This window comes from Anomaloglossus baeobatrachus, chromosome 1 (genome assembly GCF_048569485.1).
Source record: "Anomaloglossus baeobatrachus isolate aAnoBae1 chromosome 1, aAnoBae1.hap1, whole genome shotgun sequence".
NCBI lineage: Eukaryota > Metazoa > Chordata > Amphibia > Anura > Aromobatidae > Anomaloglossus > Anomaloglossus baeobatrachus.
Window position 1 is genome coordinate 636,123,605 of NC_134353.1, and position 18,998 is coordinate 636,142,602.

At 48.5% G+C, this 18,998-nt stretch overlaps 1 protein-coding gene across 1 annotated transcript in view; it reads right to left on the reverse strand.

Annotated features, from left to right (window-relative positions):
• The window catches only part of LOC142317052 (uncharacterized), a 108,168-nt gene that overhangs the window by 16,378 nt on the left and 72,792 nt on the right, over positions 1-18,998 (reverse strand). The window contains exon 7 of the mRNA XM_075353022.1: positions 12,901-13,212. Coding sequence (XP_075209137.1) covers positions 12,901-13,212 — 312 coding nt within the window. The remainder of the gene's footprint in view (positions 1-12,900; positions 13,213-18,998) is intronic.

Here is an 18,998-nt window from a genome sequence, read left to right on the forward strand (position 1 = left end):
TACTTTCCACTCCGTTGCTCTCTCTTTAGCTGTGTGTGGATTTCGGGCAGCAATGCCAGGTGACCGTTCTCCCCCGTCAGTAGTCACTGCGCGGACGCTGTTAGACTGCAACAGCTCCAGGGTCTGCTCCTCACGTCTGCTTTCCCTGAGCTGCACACTAAACTGACTCACTGTTCCCTCCTCTCCTGTTCTTGCCTACGTCACCTAGCAACCAGGCTCTCTACCACACCCCTTGAGTGGAGATGGAGGCTTCGCACCGGCTTCGCCCCCTCCTGGGATCCCCAGGGGTCCTCTCAAAGGTAAATGTGTGAGACCTGATCACTATGCGCCTGTGTAGTCACACCTCGGTCAGCCTTCTGGATTACCTGTTTGTACTGTCACCAGCATGGGTGCAGTACTCAGTGGTGCCTGACCAGGTCAGGGGCGCCACAATAGCAAGAATCAAGTATCCAGCATCATGGAGAATAGAAAAAATAAAACTAACATTTATTAGTATGGATATAAAAACATACAGACTGTGCAGTGGGCACAGAGGCACAAGTGCAAAAAGGTGGATAAATCCACCTTTTTGCACTTGTGCCTCTGTGCCCACTGCACAGTCTGTATGTTTTTATATCCATACTAATAAATGTTAGTTTTATTTTTTCTATTCTCCATGATGCTGGATACTTGATTCTTGCTATATTAGAAGACAACAGCCCACCGAGGGGGATAAAAAAGCCGCCACCAGGGCTCAGAGATCCCACGGGCCAGCGTCTGCGGGCAAGGGCTCCTTAGGCAACATCCAGCCGGGAGCGGACTTCTGAAGTTGCAAGCACAGGCAGTCCACCATTACACAAAGGTGCAGGAGAAAGACAGAGACCACCAGCCGGGTGGGGGAACCAGAACGCAGCCGGCTGCGGTCACCGACCACCACCATCTTGGTTTACCAGAGACTCATGTGTTTCCTTCTATAGTGAGTACACCAGCACCCTGCGGTCGCCCATCTTGCTGCACCAAAACCCCCCAACGGGTCTCGGGGCCACCATCCCTGCCCACGGAGGGGTTAACAACTTGCTGCACAACATCTCCCCCGGGTGCCCTGTAACTGCAGCGGTGGTGTCCAAACTCACCACATACCGTGGGTGGCATCACAACCCTAGTACGGCCCAGCCCGTACATATACATCCTACATCCACCATCCCCCCCAACCCTTTTCATTTGGAGTGCCCGCGGGATCTCCCGGGTCTGGAAACCCTCGAGCCACCTACCAGAAGGCCCGGACCCGAGCAGCGGCAGGCTGCCAGCACGGGGGCGGCACACTCACATTGTGCCTGAGTCTGTGGGCTGGCCCCCATCACCTTATCAGCTTTGTCCTCCTCATCCCCTCCTTCCCACCTAATCCCAAAGTGTCCAAAGCAGCATGGTTTACATTAAGATAACATAGAACGTAAAGAAGGTCAGATAAACTTTCCTGCTGTACAGCTCACCCCTCTCCACATGGTCGCACATAAGTAAATAAACGATCGGACTTGGTCGATGACTGCACAGAGCGATGGGAAGGGAGGCAGAGTATATACTGCCATGCCTGCACTGCTGGGATGGAGAGGCATGGTAAGCGCTGCCTCAAAAATATGTGTCGTCAGACTGCACTGCTGCCATCACCTGATCTATCCCCTGCAGAGGCCAGCAGCACACTGTACAGAAATCACATGCAGAGACTGGAGGTGGCAGAGCTCACGCTGCCCGGCCGCATCTACTGAAAATGCAGGAATAGCGCAGCTCCTCTCTCACTGACAGGAGTGGCTGCTGATCTGCAGCACGGGACCTTAACCTTGCGGGCCCGGTCACAATGGCGACCCCTGTGACCGCTGCAGTTACGCCCCTGGTGCGTATATGTGTGCATGTGTCTGTGTGTATGTTCAGTGTGTGCTGTCAGTGTGCTATCCATGTGACATCCACATATCACACGGACAGCATGAACTTCTATACTTACCTGTCCATGGTGTTGCCGTCTCCGACGCTGCTGCTTCTTCCGATCCTCGGTGCAGTGCATATGCAATGAGTCTAATGAGCGGGGGTCGTAAGCAAGTGACAGCAATGCCGAAGACCACAGCACTGGCGACAGGTAAGTATAGAAACTCATTTTATTTCACAGACACATGGTTTTCTCCAGTACATGTCACACTGATGTCACACGGACACCATGTGACACCAGTGCTGCCGGAGAAAAATTGACATTTCTACTTGTGGAGCACACAGACTCACGTGCCCCACACGGTCCATGGGAAAACACGCATGTTTGCACAAACCCATTTATTTTAATGGGTCTACATGTGCCCGGGTCCCCGCTACATGAGAAAATGGACGTCAGACGTACCGGAGACACAAATGTGTGAATGGTGCCTAAAGTATATACTTTTTTTCTATATCAGATTGTTATGACATCACATATATGTAGCGGACGGGGGCCAGCCCACTGCAGGGGGCTGCTCAGATCCGGGTTCGTTACTGTGGCTCGAGTGGTAGCTGGACCCGGGCTCGTGCGGCCGTCTGTCCTCACAACCGTAGAAAGGGTATATTTACAGGGGAAAAGTTTGTCAGTGACGCTACCCATGGGTTGCGGTGAGGGTGTGTAGCACCGCCGCTGCCTGGATATGGGACACCCGGGGCTGATGGAGTGGGGCAGCAGGATGGTATCCCCTCCACGAGTAGGGGAGGTGTTGTCCCGGGGCCAAGGTGTACGGGAAAGAATGCTGCGGAGAGTGTCATGCAGGGCTGGACCGGGCAAGAATGGTGTACTAACAGTTCCAAAGAAATTCACACAGCGTCCAGTGATAAACCAAATTGCCAGTGACCGGTAACTTCCGGCGGGTGTATTCGGGTCTCACACCATGGTACAGCAAACATGGGTCCCTTCCTCCTGCACTCAGTGTTTATGTCTTCAACAGGACAACTCCACTTGAAACGGAGAAGTCCACTCCCGGTAACTTTGTATGTTTGGAGCTGTGGCCCACGAAATCTGACCCGTGGGTTCTGGCGGACATCCTATCCCCCGCATTGGGCTTCCGTTTCGCTCTCTGGGCTTGCTGGTGGGACAAGACGTGGAATCTTGTCCCCGGCTGGCTAACTGACAAGGGGCTTGAAACCTTCCTCACCCTAGAGTCCAGGCACCCCGACTGTACACGGCCTCCGGACCGGATTCCCGCTGTCGGCACCGGCGGGCTACAACCCTGCCCCAGTCCACTTAAGGTCTCCTGCGACCAGATCTCCATCACCTGTGGCCCCGTCTGCCATCTGCCACCTAGTCAGTCGTCTGGTAGTCCAGGGGCTCCAACCCCTGACTCCGCTGTCACTCCTCACTCCTCAACTGTCCGTACTCAACTTCAACTCTCCTGTTCCCTCCCAGAACACTTCAGGACCCCTAGGTGGGCGCTCCCATCTGCCTGGTCCCGCCCACTGGTGTGTCCCTATTGTTGTGGGGGGTGACTAGGCTTTGCTAGCTGGTGTTATGTACCTGGGTGTGGGTTTGTGTTGGTATGCCAAGGAGGATGGAGTCATGCACCTGGAAGATCTGTGCAGTCTCTGTGACAACCTGGTTTTGCCAGGGCGTCACATATATACTGTGTTCCTCCTCCTCCATTGTTTTTAATTAGTCTTGCATATTGGTGTTTATTTTCTAAACTTTGGTTGACTAGCTATAGATCAGTGATGTACTAAAGCATGAAGCTGTATATAGAGAGGCTGAGATAGGTGATGTACTGCAAAATGGGTCTTTATATAAAGGGGCTTAGAGGAGTGATGTACTGAAGGATGGGACTTTACATAAGAGGAGTGATGTACTGCAGAAGGAAAATGTTTTTAAAGGTGATGATAGGAATGATGTATTGCAGGAAAAAAATTGTATGTACATACCATAGGTAGTGATGTACTAGAAGGAGAGGAGCAATGTACTGCTAGACGGATCTATACATACAGTGGTGTGAAAAAGTGTTTGCGCCTTCCTGATTTTTTATTCTTTAAATGTTTGTCACACTTGAATGTTTCAAATCACCAAACAAATTTAAATATTAGACAAAGATAACACAAGTAAACACAAAATGCAGTTTCTAAATAAAAGTCTTTATTATTAAGGGTAAAAGAAATCCAAACCTTTAGGGCCCTATGTGAATGAATAATTGCCCCCCTAAACCTCATAACTGGTTGATTACAGCAACAACTGCAATCAAACGTTTGCGATAACTGGCAGTGAGTCTTTTACTACGCTCTTGAGGAATTTTGGCCCACTCATCTTTGCAGAATTGTTGTAATTCAGCCACTTTGGAGCATTTCTGAGCATGAACCACCTTTTTAAGGTCATTCCACAGCCTCTCAATCGGATTAAGGTCAGGACTTTGATTAAGCCTCTCCAGTCTTAATTTTTTTTTTCTTAAGCCATTCAGTGGTAGACTTGCTGGTGTGTTTTGGATCATTGTCCTGCGGCATAACCCAAGTGCGCTTTAGCTTGAGGTCATGGACAGATGGACGGACATTCTCCTTCAGGATTTTTTGGCTGATAGCAGAATTTATGGTTCCATTTACCACAGCGAGTCTTCCAGGTCTTGAAGCAGCAAAACAGCCCCAGACCATCACACTATCACTACCATATTTTACTGTTGCCATGATGTTTGATTTCTGAAAAAAGAATAGTGTTTTTGTCGCCATTATCCAAGACCTGTAGCGTTCTCATTTTTCAGGATCTGAGGCTCAGTGATGGCTTATTTTTTGTGTCTTGACCTGACATTTTTAATTATACCATTTATGCATTGATGCAATATTTTGATAGCTTGTTATTGCATTTTAATGCATGTTGCGGCGACCAAAAAGTGTAATTTTGGCGTTTGGAATTTTTTTTCTCACCATGCTGTTCACCAATCAGATTAATTGAATTTACATTTTGATAGATCGGGTATTTCTGAATGTGGCGATACCAAATATGTGTATATTTTTAAAAAATGTTTTTTTTCAATGGGGTGATTTGAACTTTTAGTTTTTTTTTTAGTTTTTTAAAATAATTTAAATTTTTTAAACTTTTTTTTTTAATTGATTTTACATGTCCCCCTGGGGGACTTTATGGTTACACTGTCTGATCGCTTCTGATCAGAAATGCTGTGTTCCTGTGACTGTCGGTGCTCTTCCAGCATTCACACGAAGGGTGTCATGATAGTGACAGGGGTCATCATCTGTCATGTACAATCATGTACAAATTGTATAAAACACACAAAGTAGCTTTCTCCCACCTATCCTTAGTAGTGAAAAACCCTTAAACCTGGCCATACATTACATGTCTAAATTACATTAAAGAGGCTGTCTTGGTTTAGAAAATGTGTTATCTTATACTGAGAAACAGAACAAAATATCAACTAACAATCAGACATCAGTTTGAATTGGCTTTATTCTAATCCATCTATGGTGAGAAGGCGGCCAATAGTGAGGAAAAGCAGCAAGCATCAAGCAAGTCAAATTTCAGAATACCCAATCTATTTTTCTGCTTGGAGAAACATGTGTTTAGTGCGTCCTTTAGCTATTCAAATAAATATGTACGTGTGACGCCCTGGACCAGCCAGGGGTCACAGGTAATGACATCACCACACCCTACACCCCGATTAGGTACACCTAAGCTAGACCAGAAACCCTTGTTGCCTTCCTCCAGGGGCTGATGTCCACACCAGGGGGTGGAGCCAGGCGGTTGGTCTCCACCCACCAAGGAGTTCACAGTCCTGGAGGAGGGAAAACTGGCAGATAAGTTTTGGAGGAGGAAAAGAAAGGAGTTAGAGTGAAGCTAGGAAAGTAGTAAAAGAGGAGCCTGAAGTTGGTCCGGGTGTGTGCCCCGGACTGAGACAGCAAGGTTAGCAGACGGCGGTGACCGTCTGCAGGAGTGGCCTATCGGAGTTGCCGTGAGGACCGTGGACGGGTGGTGGCCCGGCGGTACCGGACCGGTACACAAGGAGAAGCCAGCACCATTGGCAGGGGCCTTTCGGATCCCAGCAAGGCTAGGAGTCGCCGTGAATTTGTCAAATCTGTCAGTGAAGGGGACCCCCGGGTCTCTAAACAACTAAGTCCCGATTGAAGGCAACAGTCCAACCGTATGAGAGAGACACCGCCACCGCCAAGGCACCAGTTTCTCAGGGCCAGCGACTGCGGGCAAAGAGGGGCTCCTCCGGCCCATATCCAGGTCAGGGAGCGGGTTATCGGTGGGAACCCATCGCAACCAACAGAAGTACTAGGTGCAGGGAAAGAGACAGTCACCGTTAACTACCGGGGAAAAGCAACAGCAGACGTCCGTGGGAACCGTCTTTGCAGCCGTGTGTTTTACCGAGAACTATGTCAACGTCTCAGGCTGAGTGAGTACCACCGTGCCGTACGGCACAGCGCTGCCCCCCGCGACCCTGCACCTCACCAGGCCCCGCACCCGGCCTGCCATCCATCCCTACCCCATCACTGGGCCCCGGGACAATCAATCCCCTACCCACGGAGGGGAGAAATAACAACAAAGCTGCTCCCTGTCACCGCTCCCGGGATCTCCATACAGAGCAGCGGTGGTGTCCACACAATCACCACAACCGTGGGTGGTGTCACGGACAATAAATCCCCAAAACCAATCCCCCTTTTCACTCACGGGCGAGGAGCGCCGCTCGAGTCCCCGGGATCCAGCACATCGCTCGAGTAACCGAGCAGCAGAAGGCCGCAGCAGCAGCGGCAGCCGGACCCGAGCAGAGGGAGAGCGCAGCGTCCCCTCCTCCACCCGCGACAACTTGGCGTCATGAACAGGATCTTACCGCTCTGCCGTCTGGTGGAGGTGCGCCTTGTTACCGCCGGAGGTGTCCGGCCGAAAAATTTCAGAAGCCGCCATCTTTGGCGCGAAAAGTTCCCGCTCGAGCGTCCCCTCGAGTAGTGGAGGTGCGAAGGCCAAAATCCCGCCCCGATAGAGGAGGAGCCGGAAAAAGGCTAAAGGGGACGAAATCGCGACTGGTCGCATGTAGCCGCGGCTATAAAAGCAGAGACGCCAGGACTCTGCAGCAATACTGGGTTCCTGGAAGGCTCGATTGCCAAGATGCACAGTCCGACCGCCAACGAGGACGCTCCCGCACCCGGCACGGCGATGTGGCTGAGAGACCGGACTGCCCCGTTGAATAACCGTCTGCAAACCCATATGCAGCTCCTCCTAGAGGAGTGGGAGACCGACATGGCGGACGTAGTGGCTGCTATGCGGAGACGCGAGGTGGAAGAGGATTTGGAGGAGCGGGTAAGAGACCCACGCCCCTGTATTCCCGAGGGATCGGCCATTGAAGCTGAGGAGCCCGGCCTGCCTCCGCTCACCCTGCCTCTCTCCCCGCTACCCATGTTAGCTGCTGCCGCTCCGCCACTAGGCCCGCTACCTGCCCAACCGGTAGCGATACCCTGCCAATCCGCCCCGGCGGACCAACCGGCTGCAGACGCCCAAGACGTCCCTGAATTACTCCCGGGGGAACCGCTAGGACCGCGGCCCCTTAACAAAAATGTGCCAGAAGTCCCGGCAGTGATTGCGCCAGACCCCGAGCCTGGGACCGTAGCATGGATGAAGGCCCGGGTGATTGCGTTCCACCAACGTCAACAGGATCAGATCTTCCGGATGATGGAGCAGTGAACCAATGAGGTGGAGATGCTGATTGCAACTGCCCCGATGTACGGGAGGGGAACAGATGTAACAGAGTCGACTGGTGACCCACGTCCCTATGTCCTACCAGGACCGGCCGCTGTGGCTGAGGGGCCCGGCCTAGTCTCGACCTATGCATCACCCTTGCCGTTACTTACGGGACGCCTCAGTGTAAACTCGCCTGACCCGCTGCTCCATGCTACTGCGGAAGGTTCTGATGTGCAGGATGCTGGAGACCAGGAGGCTGCGGCAGCTGGCGGCAACCCGCCTGACGCAGATGCAAGTGATGGTGACTCCAGCGACGCCGGCTCTGGTGCTGAGCTCACCCCTGAAGGTGAGGAGGCAAGTGAGCGTCTCCGCTATGTGGGGGAACCGGTAGTTTATTACACCGCGCGTAATGGTGGGAATGGATACCGGGCGCCCATGTCACAGCAAGCCTGTCACTGCATGTTTGATATGCTGGTGGCAGAGAACCCAGCAGACACAGAAGAGTCAGAGTAAAGGCAGAGGAGCACCGTTGTCACAGTCCCCGTTGGGACCATCCATGTGTGTTTAAAGTTTAAAAAGGAAAATGAGTGATCAACCGAAGTTAACCTGATTGTCTACACTGCTGATTAAACTGGTTGTTGCCGGCACCGTTGTCCCCGTGGGGACCATTTAAAGTTGCGTAAGGGACTCCTTACGGACAAGCCCGTGAACTTTCAGGGCAACCACAAACTTGTGGAATGTAAATAATGTTGTTGTTGCAGCTTCCACCGTTGCCGCCTCCAGAGAGTCAGATTGGAGGGAGGGCCCGCAGTGGAGCAGGCTGGGGCCCAGCCACCACCTGAACCGGTGGCTACCCTCTGGGGGTTCCAGAGGCTCCCCATGGACGTGGGTCCCCTGGAAAGGACACATCCCGCTCGGGTAACTTGGTGCAGGACTGGGGTCAAGGGGTGCTGCCTGTTTTCTTAGGGGCAGCATCAGGGCCAGGTTACTTGGGTGGGTGAGAGCGGAAGCCGTAACCATTTGAAACTGTTTGCAACGTTTAAGGAAAGTGCCTCCCGTTGTGGGATGATGTTCTTCTACTTGTATGAGTTTTTATCTTTTACAGTTTAAAAGAAAAATAAAACTGGTGTTGGACGGGCAGCCCGCGGACGGTCTGCATTTTGCTAAGGGGGAATGTGACGCCCTGGACCAGCCAGGGGTCACAGGTAATGACATCACCACACCCTACACCCCGGTTAGGTACACCTAAGCTAGACCAGAAACCCTTGTTGCCTTCCTCCAGGGGCTGATGTCCACACCAGGGGGTGGAGCCAGGCGGTTGGTCTCCACCCACCAAGGAGTTCACAATCCTGGAGGAGGGAAAACTGGCAGATAAGTTTTGGAGGAGGAAGAGAAAGGAGTTAGATTTAAGCTAGGAAAGTAGTAAAAGAGGAGCCTGAAGTTAGTCCGGGTTTGTGCCCCGGACTGAGACAGCAAGGTTAGCAGACGGCGGTGACCGTCTGCAGGAGTGGCCTATCGGAGTTGCCGTGAGGACCGAGGACGGGTGGTGGCCCGGCGGTACCGGACCGGTACACAAGGAGAAGCCAGCACCATTGGCAGGGGCCTTTCGGATCCCAGCAAGGCTAGGAGTCGCCGTGCATTTGCCAAATCCGTCAGTGAAGGGGACCCCCGGGTCTCTAAACAACTAAGTCCCGATTGAAGGCAACAGTCCAACCGTATGAGAGAGACACCGCCACCGCCAAGGCACCAGTTTCTCAGGGCCAGCGTCTGCGGGCAAAGAGGGGCTCCTCCGGCCCATATCCAGGTCGGGGAGCGGGTTATCGGTGGGAACCCATCGCAACCAACAGAAGTACTAGGTGCAGGGAAAGAGACAGTCACCGTTAACTCCCGGGGAAAAGCAACAGCAGCCGTCTGTGGGAACCGTCTTTGCAGCCGTGTGTTTTACCGAGAACTGTGTCAACGTCTCAGGCTGAGTCAGTACCACCGTGCCGTACGGCACAGCGCTGCCCCCCGCGACCCTGCACCTCACCAGGCCCCGCACCCGGCCTGCCAATCAATCCCCTACCCACGGAGGGGAGAAATAACAACAAAGCTGCTCCCTGTCACCGCTCCCGGGATCCCTATACAGAGCAGCGGTGGTGACCACACAATCACCACAACCGTGGGTGGCGTCACGGACAATAAATCCCCAAAACCAATCCCCCTTTTCACTCAACGGCGAGGAGCGCCGCTCGAGTCCCCGGGATCCGGCACATCGCTCGAGCCACCGAGCAGCAGAGGCCGCAGCAGCAGCGGCAGACGGACCCGAGCAGAGGGAGAGCGCAGCGTCCCCTCCTCCGCCCGCGACATACGCCTAATTGGAGCATGCATGGTTATGGGGCATTTGGCCAACAGATTTCTCAATTATATGGTCAGTTTTACTACTGCTAACTAAAAATATCTGAATCTCTGCTCTGCAACATCTGCTATTAAAAAGCATTCCCCATTTCTGAAAAGCAAACTTATTGTCCTTTTGGAGTAGCCTTGAAATATAGCTTTCAGCCATTAACATCAAAATAGGAATGAAAAAAAAATTCAGGCCCTGTCCGAAGGTTTGACTGATCCAGTTTTACTGACATTGTAATGGATTCCATGGCCTCAAATCCTGGGCAGACATGATAATATCTACACCCTAAAGAAGTCAAATATTGTGAAAAGTAAAAGAAGCCTAAAGCTTTTGTGCTCATAGCCAGAATGCTACAGTCGACTACCCTGTTGTTGCTGTAAAAAAGCAACAGAAAACCATCTAAACCAAGTGTTACAGAGAACAGAACCTAGTACGTTTGTGTGGGTTTTGAACCTATTTATATAGTTACAAATTCTCATATACAATACCTTGTTCTGATTGGAATGTACACATTGTAGATTGAGACTGAAAGCAACAAAATCATGAAGGGACACGTGAAAACAAAGAGTGAAGAAACATGTGTGAAACAAACCAGATTGGAATAGATTCTGTCCCCTTATAGTGTCATGTTATCAGCAGCACATCTACTGTTTACTCCGGATGATGTGCCACCAAGGGCAATGATTTTTGTACCTGCAGAAACAATCCAATCACCTGATGAATGAGCAGCATTTTGCTCATTTGCTGGGTAATTGTTGAAAAGTGTACTCCTATGAACTCTAGTCTCTGCGAATGGTATTTATAAATGTGGATACCACACGCACACTGTACAAAACAAAAAACAATGCATACATTTCACACAGTACCCCCTTTTACTTTGATGAGGGATGTACACACACCTGGAAATCTCTCAAGCTTTATCAGGTTGTCACCTGGAATGGTTTTCCAATAGTCTTGAAGGAGTTTCCAGAGGCTCCGAACACTTGTTGGCTGCTTTTTCTTCACTTTGCGGTCTAAAGCCTGCTTTACACGTTGCAATTTCGCGTACGATTTCATAAGCGATTTGCAACGCCCCCATCGTATGTGCGGCACGTTCAATTTGTTGAACGTTTCGCACAAACGATTAACCCCCGTCACACATACTTACCTTCCATACAACCTCGCTGTGGGCGGCAAACGTCCACTTCCTGGAGTGGGAGGGACGTTCGGCGTCACAGCGACGTCACACGGCAGCCGGCCAATAGAAGCGGAGGGGCAGAGCTAAGCGGGACATAAACATCCCGCCCACCTCCTTCCTTCCGCATTGTGGGCCGGGAGCCGCAGGACGCTGGTAAGATATGTTCATCGTTCCCGGGGTGTCACACACTGCGATGTGTGCTACCCCGGGTACGATGAACAATCTAACATGCAATTCTAGAGACGGGTACGATGTGTATGCGATGATACCAGTCACACACTGCAATATACTTACAATGCCGGATGTGCGTCACTTACGACGTGACCCCGCCGACACATTGTAAGATACATTGCAGCGTGTAAAGCGGGCTTAACACATCCCCAACCATCTAAATTGGGATACGTTTGGGTGATTGTGGAGGTCATGACCCATGTTGCATCACTCGATCCATCTAATTTTTAGTCACATAGCCCTATCATAGCTTGGAAGTATGTTCTAGGTTATTGTACTATTGCAACAAAATTTTGGTATGACTAAGTGAAAACCAGATGTGATGGCATGTCATCCAGAATGCTATGGTAGCAATACTGGGTAACTGGGCCATGAATATAGAATAAGCCACCAACAGTGTCACGAGCAAAGCCCCACACCATCATACTTCCTCCCTATGCTTCACAGTGGACATGACACATGTAGAAACCCTTCACTCACCTTTTCTGCATGTCACAAAGATTTGGCAGTTGGTACAAAAAAATCTCAGATTTTTACTCCTCAGACCAAAGTACAGATTTCCACTGACCTAATGTCTAGGCTTTGTGTTGCTTGTCCCAAACGTGACTCTCTTTGTTTGTGGTCCTTAGTAATGGCTTCTTTGAAGCAATTCAATCATAAAAGTCTGTTTCTTACATCTCCTCTCTACAGATGATGTTCACATGTGTCTGCTACTTAATGTCTGTCCATCAATCATGAGGGCTGTTATCTGAAATCCTGTCAATTTGAGTTTATTGAGAATGGCAACTCTGATAAACGTATCCCCTGCAGAAAAAGTAATACATGGTATTCCTTTCCTGGACCAGTCTGTATGAGAGCCAATTTCATCATAGCGATTAATGGTTTTCATGACTGCCTTAGAGGATACCTTCAAGGTTCTAGTAATTTTCCAAACTGACTGACCTTCGTGTCTTAAAATTATGATGATGGACTGTTATTTCTCGTTAATTAGTTGAGTAGTTCTTGCGATATTCAATATTGTGAAATAAGGCAGGGTAGTAAATGGAACAGTGTAACAGCACTGCTTCTGCAAAACACACCTGATGGTGGTAAAAACTTCTGAAGGCTGGTAATTCCGCAAATGAACCCTTGATGGGACACGCTCTATTCATTGGTAACCATTTTAGGTAACTAAATGATGAAGCTTTTTAAGAGAATGCCAAGTGGGTGTAAAGCTTTCATCAGAGTAAATAGAGGGTACTATAAGGAATTTATGGTTTAACATATAGTCAGATTTGTTTCACATATGTATTTTTACTCCTGTGTCCACATATGCTCCTTGACGGTATTTCTGCCATCAGTCTGAATCGGCAACATTTCAATAACAACAAGGAAAACAATTGCAGACGTGTCAAAGCTTATGACTGGTACTCTACATCCTGAATATTTTATAAAAGAAGTATAAAATGAAACCAGCCTCCATACCTTGAGGTTTTACTATATCCTTGGTGGCAATTTTGTTCTGATGGGTGACCTGACATAAATAAATGTCTTTGTTCCAGCTCTCTATAGACACATTCAGTAAACTGTTTCCAGAATACATTCCATTATCTTGCTTCATCGATGTGAGCTCACTTTCCTTTTCATCTATCTTATTTCCATTTCTTAGCCATACAAGTTTAGCATTCTGTGGCCAATAGTTGGAAATGACACAAAACAACGATATAGTGCCCGTTGCCATATTGCTATTTCCAAATGATGTCATAATGTCTGGAAACTTTGGCTCAATGATTGTATCTGCAAATAGAAAAAAAAGAGCATAAGACTAAGGGATACTTTGCACGTTGCGACATCGCTAGCCGATACTAGCGATGCCGAGTGCGATAGTACCCGTCGCACATGCGATATCTTGTGATAGCTGCCATAGCGAACATTATTGCTACGGCAGCGTCACACGCACTTACCTGTCCGGCAACGTCGCTCTGGCCGGCAACCCGCCTCCTTCCTAATGGGGTGAGTCGTGCGGTGTCACAGCGACGTCACACGGCAAGCGGCCAGTAGAAGCAGAGGAGCGGAGATGAGCGGGACGTAAACATTCCGCCCACCTCCTTCCTTCCGCATAGCCGGTGGAGGCAGGTAAGGAGATGTTCCTCGCTCCTGCGGCTTCACACACAGCGATGTGTGCTGCCGCAGGAACGAGGAACAACATCGTATCTCCTATTGGTGCGACATTATGAAAATGTCCGACGCTACACAGATCACTGATTTACGACGCTTTTGCGATCGTTTATCGGCGCATCTAGGCTTTACAATGTTGCGACGTCGTTACCGGCGCCGGATGTGCATCACTTTCGATTTGACCCCGACGAGATCGCAGTAGCGATGTCGCAACGTGCAAAGTACCCCTAACAGTTACAAAATAGTAAGAACATTTGTTATTGAAGTCATACATTTCTTAGCTATAGCTTAATATACATTCCTTGACATTGATATTGCAATACTAAGATATGTTAATGATTTTGAAATGATGAAAAAAATGTAAAGAAAATTTTCAAAACATCTTGATTTATTTAGTATCGAGCATGAAATCCACTAACAGACATACAGTGTTCAGCATAAATGACCACACCCCAACAGATTTTTAAGAGAACCTTTAGTTTACTTTCAGAATGAACACTGTGGGATAATATACTACAAAATACTGGTCCGTTAATTACAAATAAAAAAAAAATTTTGCACACCCAAAAATGTAATTTACCATTTCATTTAAGTCCATCTTGCAAAAATGAGTAGCTAAAGTTTAAACTACAAAATCCTAATTAACCTAATTAACAATAATTTAACCACAGGTAAGTCTAATTAATCATTAAACAGATGTAAAGTGGACAGTTGATTATAAAAGGGCATTACTTAAAGAGGCACTCCCATCAAAGTTTTTATCCTCGTAACATATTGCAATCATCATATTTTATGGCACTGTGTACTTACAATTGCTTATTTTGTTTTTCTACCCAGTAAATTCTTCTCTTTTTTTCTGCTCTATATAAAAACAGGAACCATGCATGAATCATTCCCCTCTTCAACTCATGACCTAGCTGCTCTCCTACTCTACCTGCCATTGACTTTTGCAGTAACTCATGACAGGAAAATAAACATTCTGTTTATACATAGAGCTAGTCAAGATTCAGCTAGTCAGTTTTTAATCATGTGACATCATAGACGTAATAGAATATATAAGTATTAACTGGGTAGAAGGGCAAATGAACAATGGGATGTACAAACTGCTATATAATATGATGACTGCAATATATTAAGAGGATAAAAACTTTGATGGGAGTGCTTCTTTAAGACAGAAAACCCTTCCCATTTCATGCTTTTAGCAATGACACCACATGTAAGAGAAATGTCGCAAGATCTCAGAAACTTATTTACACAAAAATGTGAAGACTTCAAGAAGATCTGTAAAGCTACACTTATCAGTCAGAATACAGTAGCAAAAGTGATGTAAAAATGTAACAAAGATGGAATTGCAATAATTTCCCAGATATGTCTAGGTCGACCATGGAAGTTAACACCTAAACATGAGCATCTTCTGATAAGAAGGGTTGAGGAAAATCAACAAACAAGTAACAAGCCAATCTGGGATGACTGTTCCCATAATACAATATGACATACACTGCAGAAAAATGGAATGCATGGCTATTATTTGCTCTGTAAGCCTCTCCTACAGCTCATACACAAAAGCCCACCTACAATTTGTGAGGGTTTATGTTGAAAAATATAAAAATTGCTTGGCATCTATATGCTGGGTGATGAGACCAAAATAAATGTTTTAGAATGGCATCAAAACTGTATGACATCGCATAGATGTTGAGTAGAATGAAAATGCATGGTGCCTACAGTAAAAAATGTTTGTGGCAGTGCCCATATGTGAGGCTGCATGAATGTTGTTGGCATTGGGGGAGCTACTTTTCATTGATAGTATCATGAATTCACAGATGTACTGCTCTATATTGAAAGATAAGATTTGCCATCACCCTGTGCCCATGGTAGACATGCTCTTTTCCAACATGACAATGATCCAAAATGCACATTTATGACCACTCTTGTATTTGTGAAGAGGAACAGGATCAACATTTTTACAATTGTTCTTTTGTTCAGTTAGATATTGATTAAAATCTTACTTTTCAAATGGGGTGTACTCATTTATGCTGAGCCCTTTACACGCACTTACACGCCTTGACATACTACCAATGAGAGTATTATTGGTTGTTTGTAAAATGTTCTGCCATGCTGAATGCATTTTGACATGCATATAATCAAGATCTACTGCTGACAGCTGCCTTTGCAATTGCCGACCAGTGACTAGAGATGAGCGAACCGGTCGCGGTTCGGCTCGAGGTCGGTTCGCCGAACGGAGCTCCCGTTCGAGTTCGATTTGTCGAACGTTCGATGAACCGAACTCGAACTGCATAGGAAACAATGGCAGGCATTCACAAACACATAAAAACACCTAGAAAACACCCTCAAAGGTGTCCAAAAGGTGACAAACAACTCACAACACAACACAAACACATGGGAAAGTGACAAGGACATATACTCATGCGAAAACAAAAGAGCTGGACAAGGAAAAAGAGGAGGACACACAGATATATGAGTATATGCAAGGAAACATCGATGCCATTACTGTGCAACTTGAGCCCTGCTCATTTTAGGCTTCCAATCTGGATAAATTGCCTGAGATTGCCACGTACGCCTTGGGGATCTTGTCGTGTCCTGCAGCCAGCGTTCTCTCGGAACCTGTCTTCAGTGCTGCTGGGGGTCTGCTGGCAGATAAGCACACGCGTCTGTCCACTGACAATGTGGACATGGCTCTCAGAGGACTTTTCTTCCCCTGGGTCAGCCAGGGGAGGCGAAAAGCACGCGTATTTTTGAGAGTGCTTCATGCAAAGCATCTTTTTCATTTTGAAAAGGGGCATCAACTGATGTCAGTCAAGTGGGGTGTGTGTGGCCCAATTAGTGGCAACGAGGGAGACTGTGGTTGGAGACCCCTCGCTGTGTTTCTAAAAGAACCAAGATGAACAAGTCATGGCTCTCAGAGGACTTGTCTTCCCCTGGGTCAGCCAGGGGAGGCGAAAGGCACGCGTATTTTTGAGAGTGCTTCATGCAAAGCATCTTTTTCATTTTGAAAAGGGGCATCAACTGATGCCAGTCAAGTGGGGTGTGTGTGGCCCAATTAGTGGCAACGAGGGAGACTGTGGTTGGAGACCCCTCGCTGTGTTTCTAAAAGAACCAAGATGAACAAGTCATGGCTCTCAGAGGCGTTTTCTTCCCCTGGGTCAGCCAGGGGACGGGAAAGGCACGCGTATTTTTGAGAGTGCTTCATGCAAAGCATCTTTTTCTTTTTCAAAAGGGGGGTAAACTGATGCCAGTCAAGTGGGGTGTGTGTGGCCCAATTAGTGGCAACGAGGGAGACTGTGGTTGGAGTCCCCTCACTGTGTTTCTAAAAGAACCAAGATGAACAAGTCATGGCTCTCAGAGGACTTTTCTTCCCCTGGGTCAGCCAGGGGACGGGAAAGGCACGCGTATTTTTGAGAGTGCTTCATGCAAAGCATCTTTTTCTTTTTCAAAAGGGGGGTCAACTGATGCCAGTCAAGTGGGGTGTGTGTGGCACAATTAGTGGCAACGAGGGAGACTGTGTTTGGAGTCCCCTCGCTGTGTTTCTAAAAGAACCAAGATGAACAAGTCATGGCTCTCAGAGGACTTTTCTTCCCCTGGGTCATCCAGGGGACGGGAAAGGCACGCGTATTTTTGAGAGTGCTTCATGCAAAGCATCTTTTTCTTTTTCAAAAGGGGGGTCAACTGATGCCAGTCAAGTGGGGTGTGTGTGGCCCAATTAGTGGAAACGAGGGAGACTGTGGTTGGAGTCCCCTCGCTGTGTTTTACATGATTTTCGAAGGGCATGACATGCCTAAGAGGTTGAGTTTCATCATCTGCAACTTGACTTGTTGGCAACAGAAAGGCTGCCTTTACCCTTTACCCTTTTGAGACCGAGGATTTTCGAGACCTTATGCCCATTGCAGTGCCCCAAGAGCCAATGGCCAGTCGTCACTCCTTCTCCAAGAAAGGCGTGCCAGCGCTACCACAGTAGGTCGCACACAACCTCACCGATTCCTTGAGAAACTCTGTGTGCGACAGGGTGCATTTCACCACAGATACTTGGACCAGTAAGCATGGACAGGGGAGTTACATGTTGCTGACTGGGCACTGGGTAACTATGGTGAGAGATGGAGAAGGGTTTGCTGTACAAGTCTTGCCGTCCCCACGACTTGTGTGTCAATCCTTCCTCTGTATGTACAAGTTCCTCCACTGCTTCTGCCTCCTCAACCTCGTGTGGGTCCTCCACCGCGGCTCAAACCCTGTGTGGTCAGTCCACCCTTCCTTGTAACTGCGCCCAAGGAATCCCACACACCTCCTTACTATGCTGGCAGCAGAGCTCAAGGCCATCAGGCGGTCAAATGTTTACTTTGAAATGTAGGGGAAATGTGAGACACCGCTGAGGAATTGTGGACGGTTAGCTCTGGAGAGTAAGACCGAGTTTCATCAATGGTTGTCTCCACTCAACCAGCAGCCAGGGAAGGTCGGGTGCGACAATGATGCAAACCAGTCTGCGACCCTTCTTCAGGGCAATGTGGCACACGTACCTTGTATGGCTCACGTGTTGAACCTGGTTGTCCAGCAATTTTTAAAACACTATCCCGGCCTACATGGCCTTCTGACCAGGGCACGGTGTAACGCCTGCCTGGATCGACACACTCAGATGGGCTGTAAAGGATAGGCTAGAGGCAAGCCACTCACCAAGCTGGACACCCAGAACCCTGAAACCCTTTAACCCCTATACAGTGATTTGGAATTACACAGGGCCCAAGTTGATCAATACCTGTGGAAGGCTGCAGTTCCAGAGAATAGTAGTCATGCAGGGTCAAAAACATTAATTGAGGAAGAGGAACAGAATGGGATGGCCAGGACTTAATCAGAAAACAAGCAGAGGTGAAATGCGGATCGGCCAACGAGGTACATAAACAGCAAGCAGGAAAAGTAGTCAGGTAACAAGCACACAAACTCATAAAACTGAACTGGGGGTAACAGTAACAAAAGGTTCATAGCTTTGTCTGGCAGTGGTCTGCAGACAGGAGGGGCCTAAAAAAGGGTGTGGTGTCTTCCCATTGGTTGTAGCTGAATGATGGTACTTCATCTGTGAGATACCCACCACCTACATTCAGCCTGTGGTTCTGTATCTGTCAAGGTAACGCAACCCAGTGGGTGACCATAACCTGCGTCCACCTGCGCCGCAGGCATCGACTCCTTTCCCATCATCAGCACTATGCACGAAAGGAACACGTTGTCACCTGGCGACCGGAGTACAAATTGATTGAGTGGACTACGTTGGTGACTTAACAGCCGTGTGCGGCAATGATGCAAACCTGTCTGCGGCCCTTCGTCAGGGCAATGGGACACACGTGCCTTGTATGGCTCACGTGTTGAATCTGATTCTCCAGCAATTTTTAAAATACCATCCCGGC